Genomic DNA, 19,517 nt, shown 5'->3' on the forward strand with positions numbered 1-19,517 from the left:
TTTTTTTTTTGTACTAGATGTGATCTGAGGGGGAAAAAACTAGTCAAAATTGATAAACTATAATGCTTAATCAAAATTGACTTCTATGGAAAATTACTCTGTGTTGTGAAAAAATTTACAATATTTTAACACTAGTTAAAATAGTTAGAAGAATGTTTTATTCTAGGCAAAGGAATCCAGGGTAAGAGGGGTTTTGCCCTCAGGTCACTAACATTAGTCTCAGCACATGGGCTTCCTATCTGAGGAGTCATTCAGGCTGTGTTGAGCTAGGGGAAAACTACGAGGGACAGAAGAATATGACAGACTTCCCTCACTGTTACCTAAATCCTAAAACTGCCATGCCTCCTCCTTCCCTCTTAACCATTTCTGCAGGTTCCTGTCATCATCACTGCTGGTCCTGTGTTCTTCTACCAGCTTGATTGACTATTTGGTAGTCACAATGTTTTGGCTTGCCCATATACTGATCTGGGGACTCATGTGGGATGACATGTGGGATGGTGGAATCAATAATGGGGAGAATTGTCCTAAAGTATCTGTTCCATCCCCTCCCTTTGTACCAGATCCTGGAATTCCCCAGTATAGCTCTGCTTCTGGGAAACTACTTTTTTGAAAAGGTCTCAATTTATTATTATTCATTTATTTAATAAATACAGTCTAAAAGCATGACTCAATATAATTTACACAAGAAGTATTTAGATATAATTTATTCTTTTTTTGTATAAGTGACACTACTACTATTCAAGAAAAATCATGATTCTTTTCCATCCCATATGTAGAAATATCCCCATTTGTAGGTAGGTACACATTTTATCTGCAAATAGCCAGATACACTCTTCTTAAAAGCTAAAAACCAATCAAGTGAAATAAAGGGATTACTAGTTCTAAAGGGATTAGATTAGCTCTAAGGATACTTCCAGGTCTGACATTCTATGATTTCAGTACCTTTAGAGTCTACAGCTCTTAATTGAGATATGCCAAAAACAAATTTTTGCCCTTGGGTGAAAATCCAGACCACTTGTCTTTCACTCTTAAGGTATGAACACTTTTCAACCTGTTCTAAAAGGCTACAGGAATTGTGTGTGTGTTCAAAAATGTAAGTGGTTACCTTGGGAGATAGTGTGCTTCCTACTTAGTAAGTCTTCCAGTATGATAAATGGGAGTAGATTGGTATAGATAGCTTCTAAGGTTCCTTCAGCTCTGAAATTCTATGGTTCTAAGGTTCTTTAAAAGACATGCAATAGAATATAAACTTCTTAGAACTCAGTTATTCTTACATTAGCTCTCAGTGTCAGTTTTTCCACCTATGAAATGGGGCTATTATTAGCCTCTACTTCCCAAGGCTGTGGTGAGGATAAAATGTGATTGCATTTGTACATCACTTTCAAACCTTATAGTGTTATTTAAATGATATCCTCTGATTACTGAACAAAGGAAGAGATATGCTCCTTAGTTCTCTAGGTAGACTATATGAAAGTATCATTTAAAAAGTATCAAAACCAAGAATGAGCTTACAATGTACAATTTAAAATTAACGAACATTACCAAGGAGATCTAGGGGAAGATCAATCATTTCTAGCATAGGGTATTTAACTTGAATGTGGAATAGGGAAAATATCATTCAATTTAGATTTTATATAACAAGTTTAATGGAGCTGAATGCTTATTTTTTCTAATATATTTTCATTAAAATAGTTGTTGAAACTAAGGGAAGTTACCAGTGTTAAAATGATAACATCTGACTAAATAAACTATTTCTTGAGGTAGACTATAAACCATTGTCATCTTAAATCTGCTTTACTGACACTAATTGTAAAATGTGCTTTTGTTGGGTTACAAAATTGCAAAATCACTATGTACCAAACAGCTGTGGGGAAGAAGATTGGAAAAAAAGAAGAAAAACTTTTGCTCCCTAAACAAAAATCATATTTTCATTTACTTCTTGAGTTTTTCAGGAAAAATGAGAAACATTTATTGTGAAAAAGGTTATTACTTATAGCTTCAAGACAATTTTAATTGATATCCCATTTTAATAACCTTAATTCAGTAAAGAAGAAAAATAAACTAATTGTCTATTCATTTAATTCTAGCAATACTTTTCCTATTAATGAAATACTGAAGATATTTTATAGATATAAGGAGAATTTTACTATTTTTAAAATTCCAAACACAATATTTTAAGAATTCTTTAAATTTTTCTCTTTGTTACCTCTGCTATTTCCCATGCTGCACCTGGAAATCTATTGATGGTATCGGTGGAGGTGTTACAGGAGAATTATATGTCAATGCTAATGATATTTCCCTTTCTAAAATGTTAAATACTAAATTAGGCAAATAACAATCATAAAACAGGCATAATTTCTTCTATTTTGCTCCAAAATGACTCCAACTTCCTTTTATCCCAAGATAAAATTCTATGTCTCCAGACTTAAAGGGATAGCATTTATGGTTCCATTAATATACTTAAGGTCAGTCATGTCATGTGGCCAAAATGATTTGGAAAACATGACACCCTAGAAATTCTTTTTATACAAGGATATTATTTTAACTTCTTCAACATACTTCCCTTAAACATGCTCCAAGTATATCAGTTTTGTTTTTTTCTCCTCTAGTATGTTTTTACTTATACATTTTCCAATATGTTAACAAGGCTAGCTCAATAAATTGCAGCATATACTTTTTTTTAGGTTGTTTTTTTTTTTTGCAAGGCAAATGGGGTTAAGTGGCTTGCCCAAGGCTACACAGCTAGGTAATTATTAAGTGTCTGAGACCAGATTTGAACCCAGGTACTCCTGACTCCAGGGCCAGTGCTTTATCCACTGCATCACCTAGCTGCCCCAGCATATACTTTTAAAGTGCCTAATGAGCAGATCCTGTGCTGAGTTCAGCTACAAAACAGTTTCTGTTCTCAAGCGGCTTACATTCTTCCATAGGGTGCAATGAGTAAAGAGAGAGGAAATAAAGGCTAGGTCATTCTAATAGAAAGAGAACACTAACAATTTGAGGGTGAGGAAGGGAGTCCAGAAATACTCCTCCGAGGAGATATCCCATTAGCTGAGACTGGAAGGAAACAAAGGATTCTAAGAATGGAAGATGAGGAGAAAATGCATTCCAGGAATGAGGTAAACCCATATGACAAGGTGTGGAGTAGGGAAATGGGATGCTGAGTTCTAGGAATAGCAAGTAGGCCAATTTGGCTGAAAAGTAGCATGTATAAAAAGGATTATGCAAAATAAGCCTAGGAAGGTAGGCTGGAGCCAGACTGTAAAAGGATTTAAATGCCAAGGTAAAGAGCTTCTGTTTTATCCTAGGGGAACCATGAAGCCATAGAATGTTTTTGAGCTGGGAGTGACATGGCCAGAACTATGATTTTGAAAGGCATAAATTAATCAAATCTAAACTTTAAAAAAATCCCCAAACTAGTTATTCAGCTACACTGAAAATTTTCTCAATATTGTTTCAATATACTGTGGATTGGCATAAGAAATTAAATGGGAATTTTGGGGGGGTTTTGCAGAATCTACAGACAACAGGTAAAGGTTAGGTGAAACAGAAAAAGTTTAGACACTCAGAATTGCACAAATTTTATGTATAGTATTGTATAAGGTCCACATTTTTTATTTTTTAATACCATAATAATTCTCTTCTCTGGCATGAAGGGAGGACCAAAAAAATTTTCCAGATGGGGAGGGGGTGCCTATGATCTGGAAGGGATAACTGTATACTTTTTTCTAGATTTTTATAACCAGGAACCCAATTTATCTCTGGCTTATTGATTCAGTTTAAAAAAAAATTCATTAACATCCCTTATGTTCAGTACATTTTATGTACTGAGAAAGATACAAAGTTTAGAACATTTATGGTTATAAATGATTGGCATATATAAAAATACAATAAATTTCCAGAGAATAAGGTGTGTGTTCTTTCCACAGTATTAATCTAGTGTCAATAACAAATAAATAAAAACAAAACCTGCTTATTATAATAAATAGCTAATCATTGATGGAGCTACAACATATCTACTATGAATATGACTTAATGAAGGGAAAAAAGATGTCTATCCTTTGTTACTTATTTAGGTACACAGATGAAAGAGCCTAATCAGATGCTGAGAAGACAAAAGGGGGGCCATAAAATTATAAAGCCGGTATTCTTAACCTGGCATCCACTAACCCTCAAAAGGGTCATGGGTAAATTTCAGAGTGTCCATAAACTTTATTTTTTTTTGAGGAAATTGGAATTAAGCAACTTGTGCAAGGTCATACAGCTCGAAGGGTCTGGGGCTGGATTTGAACTCAGGTCCCAACTTCAGAGCTGATACTCTACCAACTGTATTACCTATCTGTCTTGTGTATTCATGATCTTAAAAATTAATCTGATAACTTGTATGTTAACATCATTGATTTCCTTTGTAATCCTCTGAATTTCATTTTATGCACTTACAATCAGTCTGGGGATAGCTGGAAAGGCAGCCTTGGAATCAGGAGGATCTGAGTTCAAATCTGGTCAGAAAAATAAACTAAAATGAGACTGATACAGAGTTTAGCAAAGTTTAACAGCTTATAGGAGCAGCTTATTCCCAACTTTGGTAAAACACATACACACACACACACACACACACACACTTATAGGTATACATGTCTATCTATATATAGATATTTGTATATTCACATACTTTGATCCTTCTCATTGACTCTTTGGTTTTGTAAAGTCAATCCCATATCCTAAAATTTCTAATACTTTTTTATGTGTCTGAGGCTGGGTTCCCATGAAGTTAATACTATTCCTATTCAGAAAAAAAGTTTGCCTGAGGTATCCGTACTTCCTGCCCTGCCCCCCAAGAAAAAAATTCTTCCCCTTCATAATCCCCTCCTCAATACTGGAATCATAGACATAATAAAGAGTAGTCAGTAGTTATTCTCAAAGAATTGAAAGATATTAACTAAACCTCAGAAATACTAGATTGTCGGTTTCTACCTCTAAATCTTTAAATTTTATCTCAAAAAAAGTCATTTTTGGTTATTTCCTTTCCAACCTGTCCTGGAAGGTTACCTCTCTATATCTGTACCTCTGTAGGAGAACTGACACCTTTTTGGTTACTCAGATGTTGTAAATGGGGGCTATATAGCAGGCATTAAAGATAAAATCAATGTTTGCAAACTGGTCTGCATGTGCTATGGAAGATAGCTCAATTGGAGCTATCTAATTGAGATGTGATGATATCCTCTAACTGTAAGCGTACAGATTATTTAGGAGGGATGGAAGGCTCAGGAAAGAAAGGAAATTTAGTGTGAAGCAATACCACTTGGAATCTAGCCCCCATTCTGTCACCAATTGCCTAACCTTGGGCAAGTTATTTAACTTTGACTACCTCACCCACATACACATCTGTCTGAGAAGGGGTCCATCAGCTTCACTGGATTGCCAAGTAGGCTTCAAGACATAAAAAAGGTAAAGAACCCCTGGCATTAAAGGAAAGGGATCAAAGATTGATTGTCCTCTGGTCTCTAGAAGGAAGGACTGCTCAACAGGGATAAAGCTTATCTGATCAGAAAAAAATGTCTTTTAACAGGAGATTAACTAGTGGGTGGGAAAGGAGGGCGGAAGAAAATTGTGTAACATAAATATGCAAGTGGATGAATGTTGAAAAACTTTCATGTAATTGGAAAAATAAAAAATATAAATAAAAAAGATTAAATGGAAGGACACTCATAGATTTACATCTTAAGGAGTCAAGCCTAATATCATAATTTTACAGATTCCTGAGGGCTAATAAATAATAATAAAATAATAATAATAATAATAAATATTAGTAACTGGGTGGGTGAAACTCAAGACAAGCTTCCTTTAGGGGATGGGCTCCTAAGCTGAGTTGAGTTGGGAGAAGAGTAGGATTCCAAGAAGAGAAAGCCATACATTCCAGGCATGAGGCTTATATAAAAAGCGCAGAGAAAAGAGACAGATTGTCATATACAGGGATCAGACCCAGAGAGGGCTAAGGGTCTTCTCAATGTGCTTACTGTTCAGAATGTAGGAGATAAGTCTTCTTGAAGAAAAGGTCAACTATCATCCAAAAAGAAACTAGAAGTCCTCATAAACAAACTAAATAAAATACAAAGGAATACACAGCATAGGATACTGGAGGAAGAAAATTACATTGTATAAATGCAAGATACAGGAAGATGAGGTGTGGCAGGTATAATGCAAAAAGAGGGGTAGGGGATGGGGAGGTGGGGGCTGTTATTCAATTCATTCTATTGAATAAACTTTTATAAAGACCTGCCAAGTGCCAGTCATTATGTTAGTCAGTGAAGACCCAAGTAAGCAAAGAAACCCTGACTGTCTTTGCACTTGAAGAGCTCGAATTCTATTATGGATATGTAATGATACATACATAGAAAATTCAGTGCAACATACATACATATATATATATGTATTATATATATATATATATATATATATATAATTTACAAAGTAATTTTGGAGGGAAGGATAATAGCAACTGGGTAGGTGGATGGGACTCAACCTCGGCTTCTATTGGGAGGTGGCACATAAGCAGATATGAGAAGGCATTGCATTGAAGGCATGAGGGGAAAGCTTACATAAAAATGCAGAGAAAAGAGATGAAATGTACAGGAAACAGCAAGCAGTTCACTTGGCTGGAACTCACAGTTTGGAAGGAGAGTAATGTGTAAGAAGTATGGAAAGAAAGGTAGGCTGGAGTCAAATGGTGAAGGGCTTTAAATGCCAAACAGAGGAGTTTGCATTTTACCCTCTTGGTGAAAATGAGTCCTGGAATTACTTGAGTGGGGGAGTGATGCAGTCAGACCAGTGCATTAGTAATAGCAGCTTGGCTGCTGAGAAGGATGTTTGACAAATTACCCATCAATTGTGCAGTTAAGAAAAAGCAAGCAAGACAGTACAATGCCAAAAAAAAAAAAAGACTTATATCATTGGAGTCATTTGAAACACTCCCATTAGACTTTTGATTGTAGTATCCTAAGAGCTAAAACTTAAAACCCTGAATATTGAAATTTTTCATAAAAGAGGAAAAAAAAAGAATATCATTGAGTTATAAAACAATGCTAAGGCCCATGAGAACTCGCTATTCATTCTTTGATTGAAATGGGACTAGGCTACCAATAAGAAGGAAGAGACTATGTCTAAGTAGATGAGATCATTCATTACCTGTTCTGGGAGAAAGTATAATGAAACAATGTGAAACAATGTACACAAGTTAGAGAATACCATTTTTCAGAAATGAAGAGATTCTTACCCGTAAAGAAAAGTGTTAAATGTAATGTTTCCTAAAGTCAGAGTGATGGGCTAGGTAACCTCTTCATGGGTCTTCCAGCAAAGACATAGCAATGTAGTATAATGAAAAGAGGGGCATTAGATGGATAAGAGTCAGGAAGACTCCTCTTCCCAAGTTCAAATCTGGCCTCTGATGGGTCACCCTGGGCACATTCTAACTCTCTTTGTCTCAATTTCCTCATCTAATTGGATAAGACTGAAAAATAACTTAATAACAAAAATAATGAAATGAACATTGGCCCTGTCTCTGGATTTCAGTTTCTTCAACTTAAAAAAAAATGGATTAGATGAGCTTTCATGTCCGCCAGCTTTATGATTTCCTGAAATTATGCCCTTCCTCCTAAGTTAAGATTCACTTTCCTGCTTATTTTCCTTAAATTATCAAGGTTGATGGGAAAACCAGATCATTTTTGTTTAGGCTAAGAAAGTGGTTTTCTTTTCTGCCTTCATTTCTCTTCTCAGATCTCTTGGGTTGCCTTCTGTTTTATGATTCGAGATCCAACAGTAGGAGAATAGAATCCAGCCCACTATTACACTTGACATTTTTTGTAAAAGTACAGTCATGGGTTTGTTTTTTTCCTTTTCTTCTTCCAGTACATGTCTTAATGCTTATTCATAGCTAAACAGAGTGTGTGTGAAATAAACCCACAGAATTAAAGGCATCAAAAAAAAGTGACACGCGATTTCTGCTACTGTTATTCACTTTAGTCTTGTCCTCTTACTTCAACAAAAGAACAACAGCTGGTAGGCCATTACCAAGATGAGGTACACGGTTTTTTCTTCCCTGCTGGAGGCAATTAAAGGTGGAACACAAGAGCCATATTTTAAAAAGGCGATGTGATTATGGAAATCGGCTCTAATGACATCAAAGCGGCTCGGCTCCACTTCCACCCGCGTCCTCTCTAACACACAAACACCGTTCGCTATAAAAATAGGGTCGTGGCTGCGGTTTTAAGCCTGACTTTGGTTCATTTTAAATCTAATGTCGTTCCTTAAATGCCCCGGAGCGGGGACCAGTGTGCTGCTTGCCAGCCAGTCTTGGCGGAGCCACAATAACGAAGGGAACGTGTCCCCGTGGGCCGAGGGAGGGAGCTGGGAACGGAACAAACACAAAACCAAACCTCGACAGGCGGGCACGCGACATCGCTGCGGGCACACAGCATCGCTGCGGGCACACAGCATCGCTGCGGGCACACAGCATCGCTGCGGGCAGGCTGCGTGTCCCACGGCCGCGCGGCCCCGGGTCCGCGGCCGGGGAGGGCAGGCGGGGAGCGGCGCGCCGGGGCTGGCGGGGCTCGCGGGGCTCTTACCCGGGGCTGCAGAGGCGGCGGCGGGGCTCGGCGGCGGCGGCGGCTTCCCGCGGGCCCCCGGGGGAGCGGCGGCCCGGCCCCGGGCCGGGCCCGCGGGGCGCCGGGTGGCGTTGCGGCGGCCCTCGGCGGCCGGGCTCAGGCTGTAGCTGTCGTAGCCGCGGTGCGGGGAGAACTTGCAGACGTTGCGGCCGCGGTAGGTGCAGTTGAACAGGTAGCAGCTGGGGCCGGCGGCGGCGGGGGCCTGCGGCTGGGCCAGCTCCACCACGGCCACGGTGCAGAGCGGCTCGGCGCAGCAGGCGGCCACGCACTGCTGCCAGTCCCGCACCGCGGCCGGCGCCGACAGGAAGGAGGCCCCGGCGCCCAGCGAGTCCTTGGTGTGGATGATGGAGTCCGGCCGCACCGTGTAGGCGCCGCCCGGGCAGCCGGCCTCGGCCCCGGGCCGCTCGCGGGGCTGCGGGCCGCGGGCCGGCTCCCGCGCCGGCGGCTCCTGCCGCAGCTGCTTGCGGAACTCCTCCAGCAGCTCCTCCACGCCCGAGATGGACGAGCGCAGCTCGGCCAGCGGCGCCGCCGCGCGCTGGCCTCCGGCCGCCGGGCCCAGCAGCCACGCGGCCAGCAGCAGCGGCAGCCCCAGCCGCGGCCGCCGCCGGCCCCGCGCCCCGCCGCCCGGGGGAGCCCGGGCCATGGCTGCGGGCCGGGGGCGCGCGGGAGCGGCGAGGCGGAGGCGGGGGCGCAGGGAAGGGCGAGCGGCGAGGGCGCCGGCCGAGGGGCGCCGCGCTGCGCGGCCCGCGGGCTCCGGCCCGCCTTCAGCGCCCCGCTCCGGACGGGCTCGGCCGCACGGCGGCCGCAGGCAGCATGGCCCGGCCGGCCGCGGCGCGTCTCCCGGGTGCGGGCACCGCCGAGGCTCGCGGCTGCCGGGCGCACACCCACGCGCCCGCCCGCAGGCTCCGCCCCGCGCCCGGCTCCGCCCGGCCCGGCCCGGCCCGCCCAGGGGGGCCCCCGCGCCGCCTGCGCTGCCTGGGCGCAGGGGAGCCCGGCCTGCGGCGAAGGTGCCGAGGCCTCGTTAGCGACCTGTGGCCCGGGATGCGGGCTCGTGGCGGCGGCGCAGTGCAAGCAGCTCTGAGTCCAACCGCGCCAGTCTTGGGTTCACAGCCCGGCTCGGTGGCCTGCTCCCGGGGTGACCTTGGCCGAGTCCCCGGACCTTAGCTGCTTCTGTGAGAAGGGGCAGGAGCTGGAGGAGCTAAACTCAGGCTCCGAGAGAGAGAGAGAGAGAGAGAGAGAGAATTTGTGTTTGTGTGTGTGTGTGTCTGTGTGTCTGTGAGAGAGAGACTGAAGATAGATAATTGTTTCTTATAGATGACCATATGTTTCCTATACATGAGCACATATATTTTTGTTCTCTTTCTCTATATAGATGAATATATATAAACTATATTCATTTATAATATAAATCTATTTATAGTTATATATAAATCTAGATATTTATATATATATTTGTTTCCAATATGTAAAGTTTACCCTTCAGTTTTTGAAGAAGACATTGGCGGCGAGGCCGGGCCAAGCACGTGGAGATGACCCTGGATGTGAGGTAGTCAGGGTAATTGACTTGCCCAAGATCACACAGAAAGTGAGTGTCAAGTGTCTGAGGCTGGATTGGAGCTCCTGTTCTCCTAACTCCAAGGTCAGTGCTTTATCCACTGCATCACCCAGGTGCCCCTTTGAGCACACACACGTTTACTACATATGAGTATGTATTCGTTTCTTACATATGAACATACATGCATTTATTTCCTGTATATGAACACACATACATTTATTTCCTATGTATGGGTATATATTTGTTTCCTATATGAGTACATATATTTGTTTCATATATATATATATATATATATGTATATATATATATATATATAAAATGAACACATATATATTTATTTCCTATACATGAGTATATTTTTATTTCCTATATATGAACACACACATTTTTTCCTACATATGGGTATATATTTGTTTCCAATGAGTACATATATTTGTTTCCTATATATGATTATATTTTTATTTCCTATTTATGAACATACATATATTTATTTCCTATGTATGGGTATATATTTGTTTCCTATATGAGTACATATATTTGTTTTCTATATATGAACACATATGCATTTATTTCCTATAAATGAGTATATCTTTATTTCCTATATATGAACACACATACATTTTTTCCTACATATGGGTATATATATTTGTTTCTTATATGAATACATATATCTATTTCCTATATATGATTATTTTTTTATTTCCTATATATGAACATACACACATTTATTTCCTATGTATGGGTATATATTTGTTTCCTATATGAGTACATATATTTGTTTTCTATATATGAACACATATGCATTTATTTCCTATAAATGAGCATATTTTTATTTCCTATATATGAACACATACATTTTTTCCTACATATGAGTATATTTTTGTTTCCAATGAGTACATATATTTGTTTCCTATATATGAGTATGTATTTATTTTCTATATATGAACACACATACATTTATTTCCTATATTGGGGTATATATTTCCTATGTGAGTGCATATATTTGTTTCCTATATATGAACACATGCATTTTTTCCATAGATAAATCTATGTTTCCTATATGTGAGTATATTTGTTTAGTAAATAAGTATATGTGAATACATATTTGGTTCATATATATGCATGTATGTGTGTATATGTTTCTATTTCCATTTATCTATATCTATAATTGGAGTCAGGAGTTCAAATCCTGCCTTAGATACTTACTAGCTGTGGAAAATCATCAGTCAACAATGCAACATGCATCTTTTTAAAATCCAATCTCACCTTACTAGGTGACACAGTATGAGAAAGTATTGGAGTTAAGATAGATCTGAATTCATATCCAACCTTAGACATGTACTAGATAGGAGACTCTAGATAAGCCATTTAAATGTGTTTGCCTCAGTTTCCTCATTGTTAAAATCAGCTGAAAAAGGAAAAGGCAAACCAGCCTGGTGTCTTTGCCAAAAACAAAGAAACAAACAAAAACCCTACCCCCAAATGGGGTCATATAGAGTCAGACCATTGAATATTAATGTAGCCTAACAACTATATGCTTTACAAATATCTCATTTGTTCTTCACAGCAGCTCTGGGAGCTATTATTCCTATTTTGCAACTGAAGAAACCAGAGACTAAGCGACTTGCCAAGATCACACATCTAGTACATGTCTGAGGCTGGATTTGAATTCAGATCTATCCTGACTCTGGGTGCAATGCTTTATCACACTGTGCCAACTAATAAACTAAGATTACATTTTTTAAATGGTCACAATATTGACTGCTGATTTCCTTAATAAACTAAATGTTTTTTATGTGAACATTAATCTAGGTCTCCCTGTCCTATAATAGTTGATATGTTTAAATTTAATTGCTGAATTTGAAATTTAATAGAGAAAAATAAATTTTGATTGACTTTGGGTGGTATGTTTGGGATCTTAGGTTGTTGTTAATTGGTCTATTAGTTATACTTTCAAATTTTGTTGACATTCACATGCTTGATAACCATTTTTTTTGTCTTCATCCAAGTCATCAATAAAAATATTGAACAGTGCAGTAGTAATGTTAGAGACCTTTGCTGTGTCACTAACAACCTATATTTAGGTTGACATTGCTTCATCAATGTTTTTTGATAACTGTTAGGTTGCCCAGTACTCTTCCAGGGTAATCTAGTTCTGAAACAGAAATCTAAGGTGTTCATGAATCTGACAAATTGTATTGAACTGAATCTGATTTTTCCATGTATCACTATTGATCTGTACACTGTATACAGTACACTGTGCACGTTGTCCAGAGAACGGGAGCAGGGACTAGCAGGAGTGTCTTCATGTATATAGTGATCAGTGCTTAGCACATTACTAGTACAGCTGTTGTTGAGTGATTCCAGTTGTGTCTGACTCTTTATGACCCCAGCTGGGTTTTTTTTTTTTTTGGCAAAGATTGGAGTGGTTTGCCATTTTTCTTTTTAGCTCATTTTACTGAGGAAGAAATCAAATCAAAATAGGGAAAAGTGACTTTCCCAGGATGACATAGTATCTAAGGGTCTAAAACTGGGGTTGAACTCATGAAGATGTCTTCCTGAATTCCAAGCCCACTTGGCCTAACTGCCCTGCCTAGAATCAAGTCTTTATCGATCCCTTCTGAGTTTTACTAGTTAAACTACAACTCAACACGTTGCCAAGACTCCCAAACTCTACCATGAACAACTGCTTCTCCATTCATATTTTCTATATTTGTCATACTCTGGTTGACTCTCAGGCCTCTCAAAAACCAACATACTAGCTTGGTTCCTCCTTCCTGGTTCTCCTAAACACTCCCAAGGGCAACTAGGTGGTACAATGGATAGAACACTAGCCTTGGAGTCAGGAGTATAGTAGTTTGAATCCAGCCTCAGACTTGACACTAATTAACTATGTGACCCTGGGCAAGTCACCTAACCCTGATTGCCTCACATCTGGGGCCATCTCCTGATTCATATCTGGTCACTGGACCCAGATGGTTGTGGAGGAGAAAGTGAGGCTGGTGATTTAGCACGGCACCCCCCACTCAAATATAATTCAGTGCTGATCATGGCATCACCTCTCTGACATCATATTCTTCTTTGAGAATGAAGGACAAACATAATATCTCACTGATTTGAGGGAAAGATTTTTTTATATTATCTTTTATTGTTTGGTATTTTATGACCTTTCTATGGACTTCCCTTAAAACCTCCTTTTCAGAGGGTTGGGTAGTGTGGAAATCCATCCCTTCCCCCATCCCAGTCCCGTTTTCCTCTACCCTCTAGTCCTTCTGAAGTCTATTCATGATATGGACTTGAATTTAAAGTCTTGTCCATGGGTGTTCTTTTCCCAAGCATTCAACTTTTCTCTTGCCCCATACTTAGAGCTAGAAAAATGTTGGTCAGCTCTTTCCCACCTGTGAACCTCATATTGTTCATTTGTATCCAATCCCATGTAGTGACTTTAATCTCAATGCCAAACTTATGTTGGAATCATAGAAAGGACAGTAATTCCCCCTTTTTGAGCCTGGTCTTGTGGAACAGTCATTGCTAGGATCTTTCAATGTGTTTAGGGAAGTATTACCTACACTATTAGTATTGATGCCCCACCCCTACATTAGAAACTTGGGCTCAGGTAGATCAAATACAACTGAGGAATAGCCAGACTTCTAATAAATCACCTTGCCCCCCCCCCCCAGCTTTTTGATAATGGTTAAAGTGAAATTACTAAAATCAGTGGAATGCTGTAGATAAAAATTTCAGCAAGAAATTTGACAAACCTCTTGACTTAATTGTGGGCAGTGATGGGGAAAAATGTGGGCAATCAGTTGGTTGCTGAGATGTGATTAGTCCTGGTGAGTGGTTTGAGCTGAAAGGTGAAAGCAGTTCTTGTTCTTCTGCATGGGAAGATTGCCTACCTATTTTTATCATATATCAAAAAATTCCAGTTTGAATCACACAATAATTTTCTATAAAAATTCATAAATGACAAGCTGTATCATCATATACTAAAAGTTAAGAAATATAGAACTTTATACCAACAGGTTAGAACAGGCTCCTTAAGAGGAGGAAGGGTTTCTAGATAAAAACCCAGAGCAGAGACTTTTATCTATTTAATTTTATTTAGGGGTCCTTTTTGTTTGTTTTTGCAAGGCAGTGGGGTTAAGTGGAACATGTAGCTCCCATATCCATGAAAGAACTTGAATTGAAAAGAGTTCAGTATATCAATTAAATGTATTTATTATCTTGAGAAAAGTCTTATAGGGAAAAAAAAGATCCTACATTGGAGCAGAGAGGTACGTAGAGAGAGTTCTTGAGCTCCCTAAAGGAGAGAAAAAAGGGGCAAGCATTTAAGGGAGAAGATATAGGTAGATACCATAAGCCAGGGAGTAAAGTGTTTAGAAAATCCCAAGTCTACAGTTGCTGCTCAAGGCTGCTTAGAGTTGTTCAAGGCTGGTCTGGTCTCTGCAACCATCTCAAAGTTGGTCTAGAGTTCACTTCCAGAAAGATCACAGGGTATATAAAGCAACTCTGAACCTTAGAAAGCCTTTTAATTGACTGGTTGTTTTGTGGCTCCATTGTCCTGCTACCCTGTGAAGAAGGGAAACTCTAGTATATAGTATAATTATTACAAAGCTCATGTCCATACATTTAATATTTTCTTTTTTACTCCATTGCTTGTAAAAACATTTTTAGCATTTTTTTTTAGGTTTTTGCAAGGCAAATGGGGTTAAGTGGCTTGCCCAAGGCCACACAGCTAGGTAATTATTAAGTGTCTGAGACTGGATTTGAACCCAGGTACTCCTGACTCCAGGGCCGGTGCTTTATCCACTGTACCACCTAGCTGCCCCTAGCATTATTTTTTTTTAAATTTGAGTTCCAAATTCTTTCTTTCTCTCCCTCTCCCCCCCCATCGAGAAACCAAATAACTTGATGTAGAAGAATATGTGCAAAACATTTATGTTAGTCATGTTATAAAAGGAATGATAGGGAAAAAACCCAAGAAAAATAGAAAAAAAAATGTGTTTTGATCTGCATTCAGAATCTATCAGTTCTTTCTCTGGAGATGGATAGCATCTTTCATCATAAGCCCTTCAGGATTTTCTTGTGTCATTGTATTGCTAAGAATAGCTAAGTCATTCGCAGTTGATCATCATAAAATATTATTATTACTGTATATAATGTTCTGCTGATTTCTCTTTGCATTAATTCATGTAGGTCTTTCCTACATGAGCATCCTGTAGAGGTTTTTAACCTATGGTCCATAGATTCTAAGGGATCTGTGGATAGATTTCAGGAGAGAGTAGGAATCTTTGAATTTGGATGGAGAAAAAATTACATCCTTATCTTTACTAACCTCTAACTAAAATTTGATATTTCCTTCACTTATTTAAGAACTGTGTCCTGAGAAGTGCAACTTATGAATATTAAGGAGAGTAGATTTTCCATTCTGGTGTATATTTACCACTCCCTATTTTAACTTTAACCTATTCATGACTCCTCAAAGATGGGGGGGTGTATTCACCATAGAACACCCAGATTACTTTGTATAATTTGATACAAAACTTACAATCCTTAGCAACTTCAAGTCATCTAGTCTTTGGGCTATTGTTTGGAAGAGTTGACCTTCTGGGAGAAGGTAAGTATGTCTTTTTACTTCTGGGCATTAGGCAAAGAAAAAGACCCAATGGAAGGCAGTGAAGTAAAACTCATATCTTGTTTGATTATATGAATATATTCAAGAGATTTGAATTCAATCTTGTATTTAGATCATCTAACAATGAGGTTTTCTTTCTGTTCCTTGAAATCCCTAACTTGACCTTACACAGGATTTCATCCTAAAATTAGTTTCTCAACCAAGATAAATATTTTTAAAGAAGGCATGAGAGTAATTTGAAAGTTCATCTGACTCTGAGAAATATGAAACAAAGGACCTTAAAATGAATTTTGATATGAAAAGCCAAGAACATGTCATCATCAAGCTAAGTTTGAAAAGAGATGAATTACAGTGATGACTGACTTGTCTCAATGGGGTCTCATTGACTAGTTAATCTCACTGTAATCACCATTAAAAAAGTTAATATTGCTTTGACTAATTGCTGAGTAATACCTTTTTTAAAAGAAGAATTTCTTTTATTTTTTAATCATGGACTTTTAAAAATATTTATTTTTCCAATGACATGTAAAAATAACTAAAAGTAATCACTTTTTTGGTAAGGTTTTGAGTTTAACATTTTTCTCCCTCCATCTCTCTTCCCTCCCCCCTTCCCCAAACAGAAAGAAATCTAATATAGGTTATATATGTTTATGACTATGTTAAACATATATCAACATTAATCATGTTGCCAAGCATGATATCTTGCACATGGTAGGTTTTTAATAGGTTTAAAAATCAATTGAATCAAATGACTGACCATTTAAATGGAAAAGTGCTAGATAGGGAACTATTAGAATTGTCGAGACAAAAGGCAATTAGGGCCTGACCTAAGGTGGAGGAAGTAAGAACCAGGAGGGGATAAAAGCAAATATATTTGATTACTAGTTAGATGGTGCAAGTGGATAGAGCCCCAAGCCTGGAGACAAGAAATCTTGAGTTTAAATCTGACCTAAGATACTTAGTATCTTAAGCTAGTAGCTGGTGAATCAGGATTTAACTTTTGTCGCCCTCACTAACCTCTAATGTAAAATGTGGGTAATAGTAACATCTATGTCCCAAAGTTATTATGGGAATAAAATGAATAATGTTTATAAATTCTTTAGCCCACTGCCTGGTATGTCACAGGTAATTAATAAATGCTCATTTTCTTCCCCTTCATACCGAGTCATTTGCCTTATCTCTCAAGGTCTCACCTTATCCACAAAACCTTCCCTGACTCCCCTTTAAGCCTAGCTGAAAGTTATCTCCTCATCCTTAAATTTTGCATGGGACTTTGCCAGAATTATTCTTTTGTACTTAGCACATTCTCTTTTTGATAATAGTTCTTTATGTATATCTTTTCACATGAAAGATGTGAAGCATAGCAGTTACCAAAACTTGAAATTAGCACACAAGAGGTAATGGAGAAGTGTATGGTGGATATGGTCAGGCTGCAAAATAAATAACCAACTTTGAAAAAGAGTTGGGGGAATACATATCATCTGTGATGACTGGAAAAATCATAGTCTGGTCTTATGGTGAAGGCAAGAGTTAATTTTGGATAGGGGTTCCTAATCCCCCACTGGTATTCTTGTCATGTTAGGAGAAAGAGAGGAAGGGCTCTAGCTCATTGGGTGGAGCCTTGTGGTGAACTTTTGGGGGGAAGCAGACAAATCGGTAAACAGGTCTGGGTGGTTTGTGAGCTGCATTGTGGGAGAGGATATCCAAATTGATGATGAGATCATAAATCCATTTGAGTCTTCACAGCTTTCCCTTTCTCCTCTAACTATCCTGATTCCTTTCTCCTTTCTAGCTTGAAAGGGCTACAGAATGTCTGTAAATACTAGGATTCATCAATATTCACTACATTGAAGTAAGTTTGAACTAGTTGGTTTTAACCCAATATAATTTTGAATCTTGATTCTATCATTCACCCATCCCTTTTCTCATCTTTATGTTATCTGCAAATCTTATATTACTACATATTCATCCAAATGATTGACAAAAATGTGTTTGAACAGAACCAAAGAGCTCTACAGCTTGTCACTGAAGGCTTCTCTCCAGGTTGTGTCACTGAAGACTTCTCTCCAGGTTGACACTTGTCATTTATTAGTGTATTAAATCTATTAAATAATAAATTATACTGAAAATTCACCCTTTTAATTTTATATTTTCTTTATCTAATTTTTCCTTCCATTTTAAATTTGTGCAGTTTCATAATCTTTTTCACTTTGTTTCTTTAATCCCTATCACAAGCTATTCAGTCTGTAATATGTGCTCTGTGGAAGGGGGCAAAATTCTAATGTACTATATGAAGAAAACATTCTTTTCTAACTGTCCTGTACCTCCTTAGCACCTTGTAAGGCAGTAAGTGTAACTTTCCACTGAATTGCAAAAGGGCATTTGAGGCTAAGTTGAGATAATGACTTACTATTCCATCACAGGATGAATTGTGAGGGAGTTTTAGGTTGAATTGTTTTTATGATCAAGGATTATTTATAATTGCATCTTAGAATTCTGTTTCATCCTTCTCTGTTTAACAGTGATCAAGAGAAATATGTTTGTTCTCAAGGTCTAAATATCAGAATTCCTATTGCTAGATAAAAGAATTTCTAGATAAGAAGTGACTAAAAATATCTGAACTCTTTAATCTAAAGAGATGAAGCCTAACAAGAGATTATTATTAAGTAAGCAAATTTATGAAAGGCAGAATGGGGTGAACCTGAATTTCTTCACTTCCTTCCCTTCCCTCCAAGTCTTTGAACACTGTAAACTTGATTTAAAGGAGGAAATCAAATTCTACTTTGCCTATTTTACAGAAGAAGAAACTGAGGCACAAAGACCACTTAATGCCCCTTAGTTGTTAGTGCCTTCTTTTTCCTCAAATCACCAGCTTTTTGCCACACATAAGCTACTTTTATATTTATTTCCTTAGGTCAATTTTGGAAGATATTGAAATCTTTAATTGGGGAACGAAATGGCAGTGACACAGCTAAAATGGGGAGGAAGCATGACTAGGGTGTTGTGACCAAAAGAGATTGCTGATTCATGTGGAGACTGTGTATGATTCATCAATGCTTATGCTGTTCTTATATGGATCTATTCAGCTCTGCCCTTGAGCAGAGCCCAGCCTAGAGCCTAGTGAGGATGATGGCTTAGCAAAATTCATGAACATGCATGGCCTCAAATGTCTATACACAAATACAAAATTATGGCCAATGGTCAATAAACAAGTTGAAAGAAGGTCCTAATGCAAAGAGAGAAATTTGACCACAAAGAGAGAAATTTGACCTCAAAAATATTACTGAGATATTGTAGGATAAATCTTTGACTGGAATATAGATCTGGATGGATATTCCTTATTCAAAAGAAATTGAATAGGTAAAAGACTAAGGTAATAGTAGTACTATACTATAAAAGGTTTAATTATGTAAAGAAACCTAGTAATCAGAGAAGCTTGGAGAGCATTTGAATAAATAAGGACTAATGAAGGGAGAAGCAATTTTTAAAAAATCACAGTATACTATAAGCCACTTGAATAGAAAGAGGAAACAGAAAAGGAATTTGAGAAACATCACAATTCAGACACACAGATATGATATAGTAGTGATAACAGGCTCCGGCTATCCAAATATCTATTGAAATTCTCCCTCTGCTCAAAGTAGAACAATTACTAAGTTTTTGA

General features: G+C 38.7%; 1 protein-coding gene and 1 long non-coding RNA gene across 4 annotated transcripts in view; one reads left to right on the top strand and one right to left on the bottom strand.

The window, feature by feature from the left end:
- The window catches only part of LRP11 (LDL receptor related protein 11), a 90,263-nt gene extending 80,960 nt beyond the window's left edge, over nt 1-9,303 (bottom strand). For all 3 annotated transcript variants that reach the window (XM_074187811.1, XM_074187810.1, XM_074187809.1), the window contains exon 1: nt 8,622-9,303. In XM_074187811.1, coding sequence (XP_074043912.1) covers nt 8,622-9,303 — 682 coding nt within the window. The remainder of the gene's footprint in view (nt 1-8,621) is intronic.
- Nucleotides 9,304-9,661: 358 nt separating this feature from the next.
- LOC141488082 (uncharacterized) lies at nt 9,662-16,183 on the top strand. Its single transcript, XR_012468579.1, has 3 exons — nt 9,662-9,832; nt 10,132-10,299; nt 11,786-16,183. It is a non-coding gene; the product is annotated as an uncharacterized LOC141488082 (long non-coding RNA).
- Nucleotides 16,184-19,517: the final 3,334 nt, after the last annotated feature.

The sequence above is a fragment of the Macrotis lagotis genome, chromosome 5 (genome assembly GCF_037893015.1).
Source record: "Macrotis lagotis isolate mMagLag1 chromosome 5, bilby.v1.9.chrom.fasta, whole genome shotgun sequence".
Lineage (NCBI taxonomy): Eukaryota > Metazoa > Chordata > Mammalia > Peramelemorphia > Peramelidae > Macrotis > Macrotis lagotis.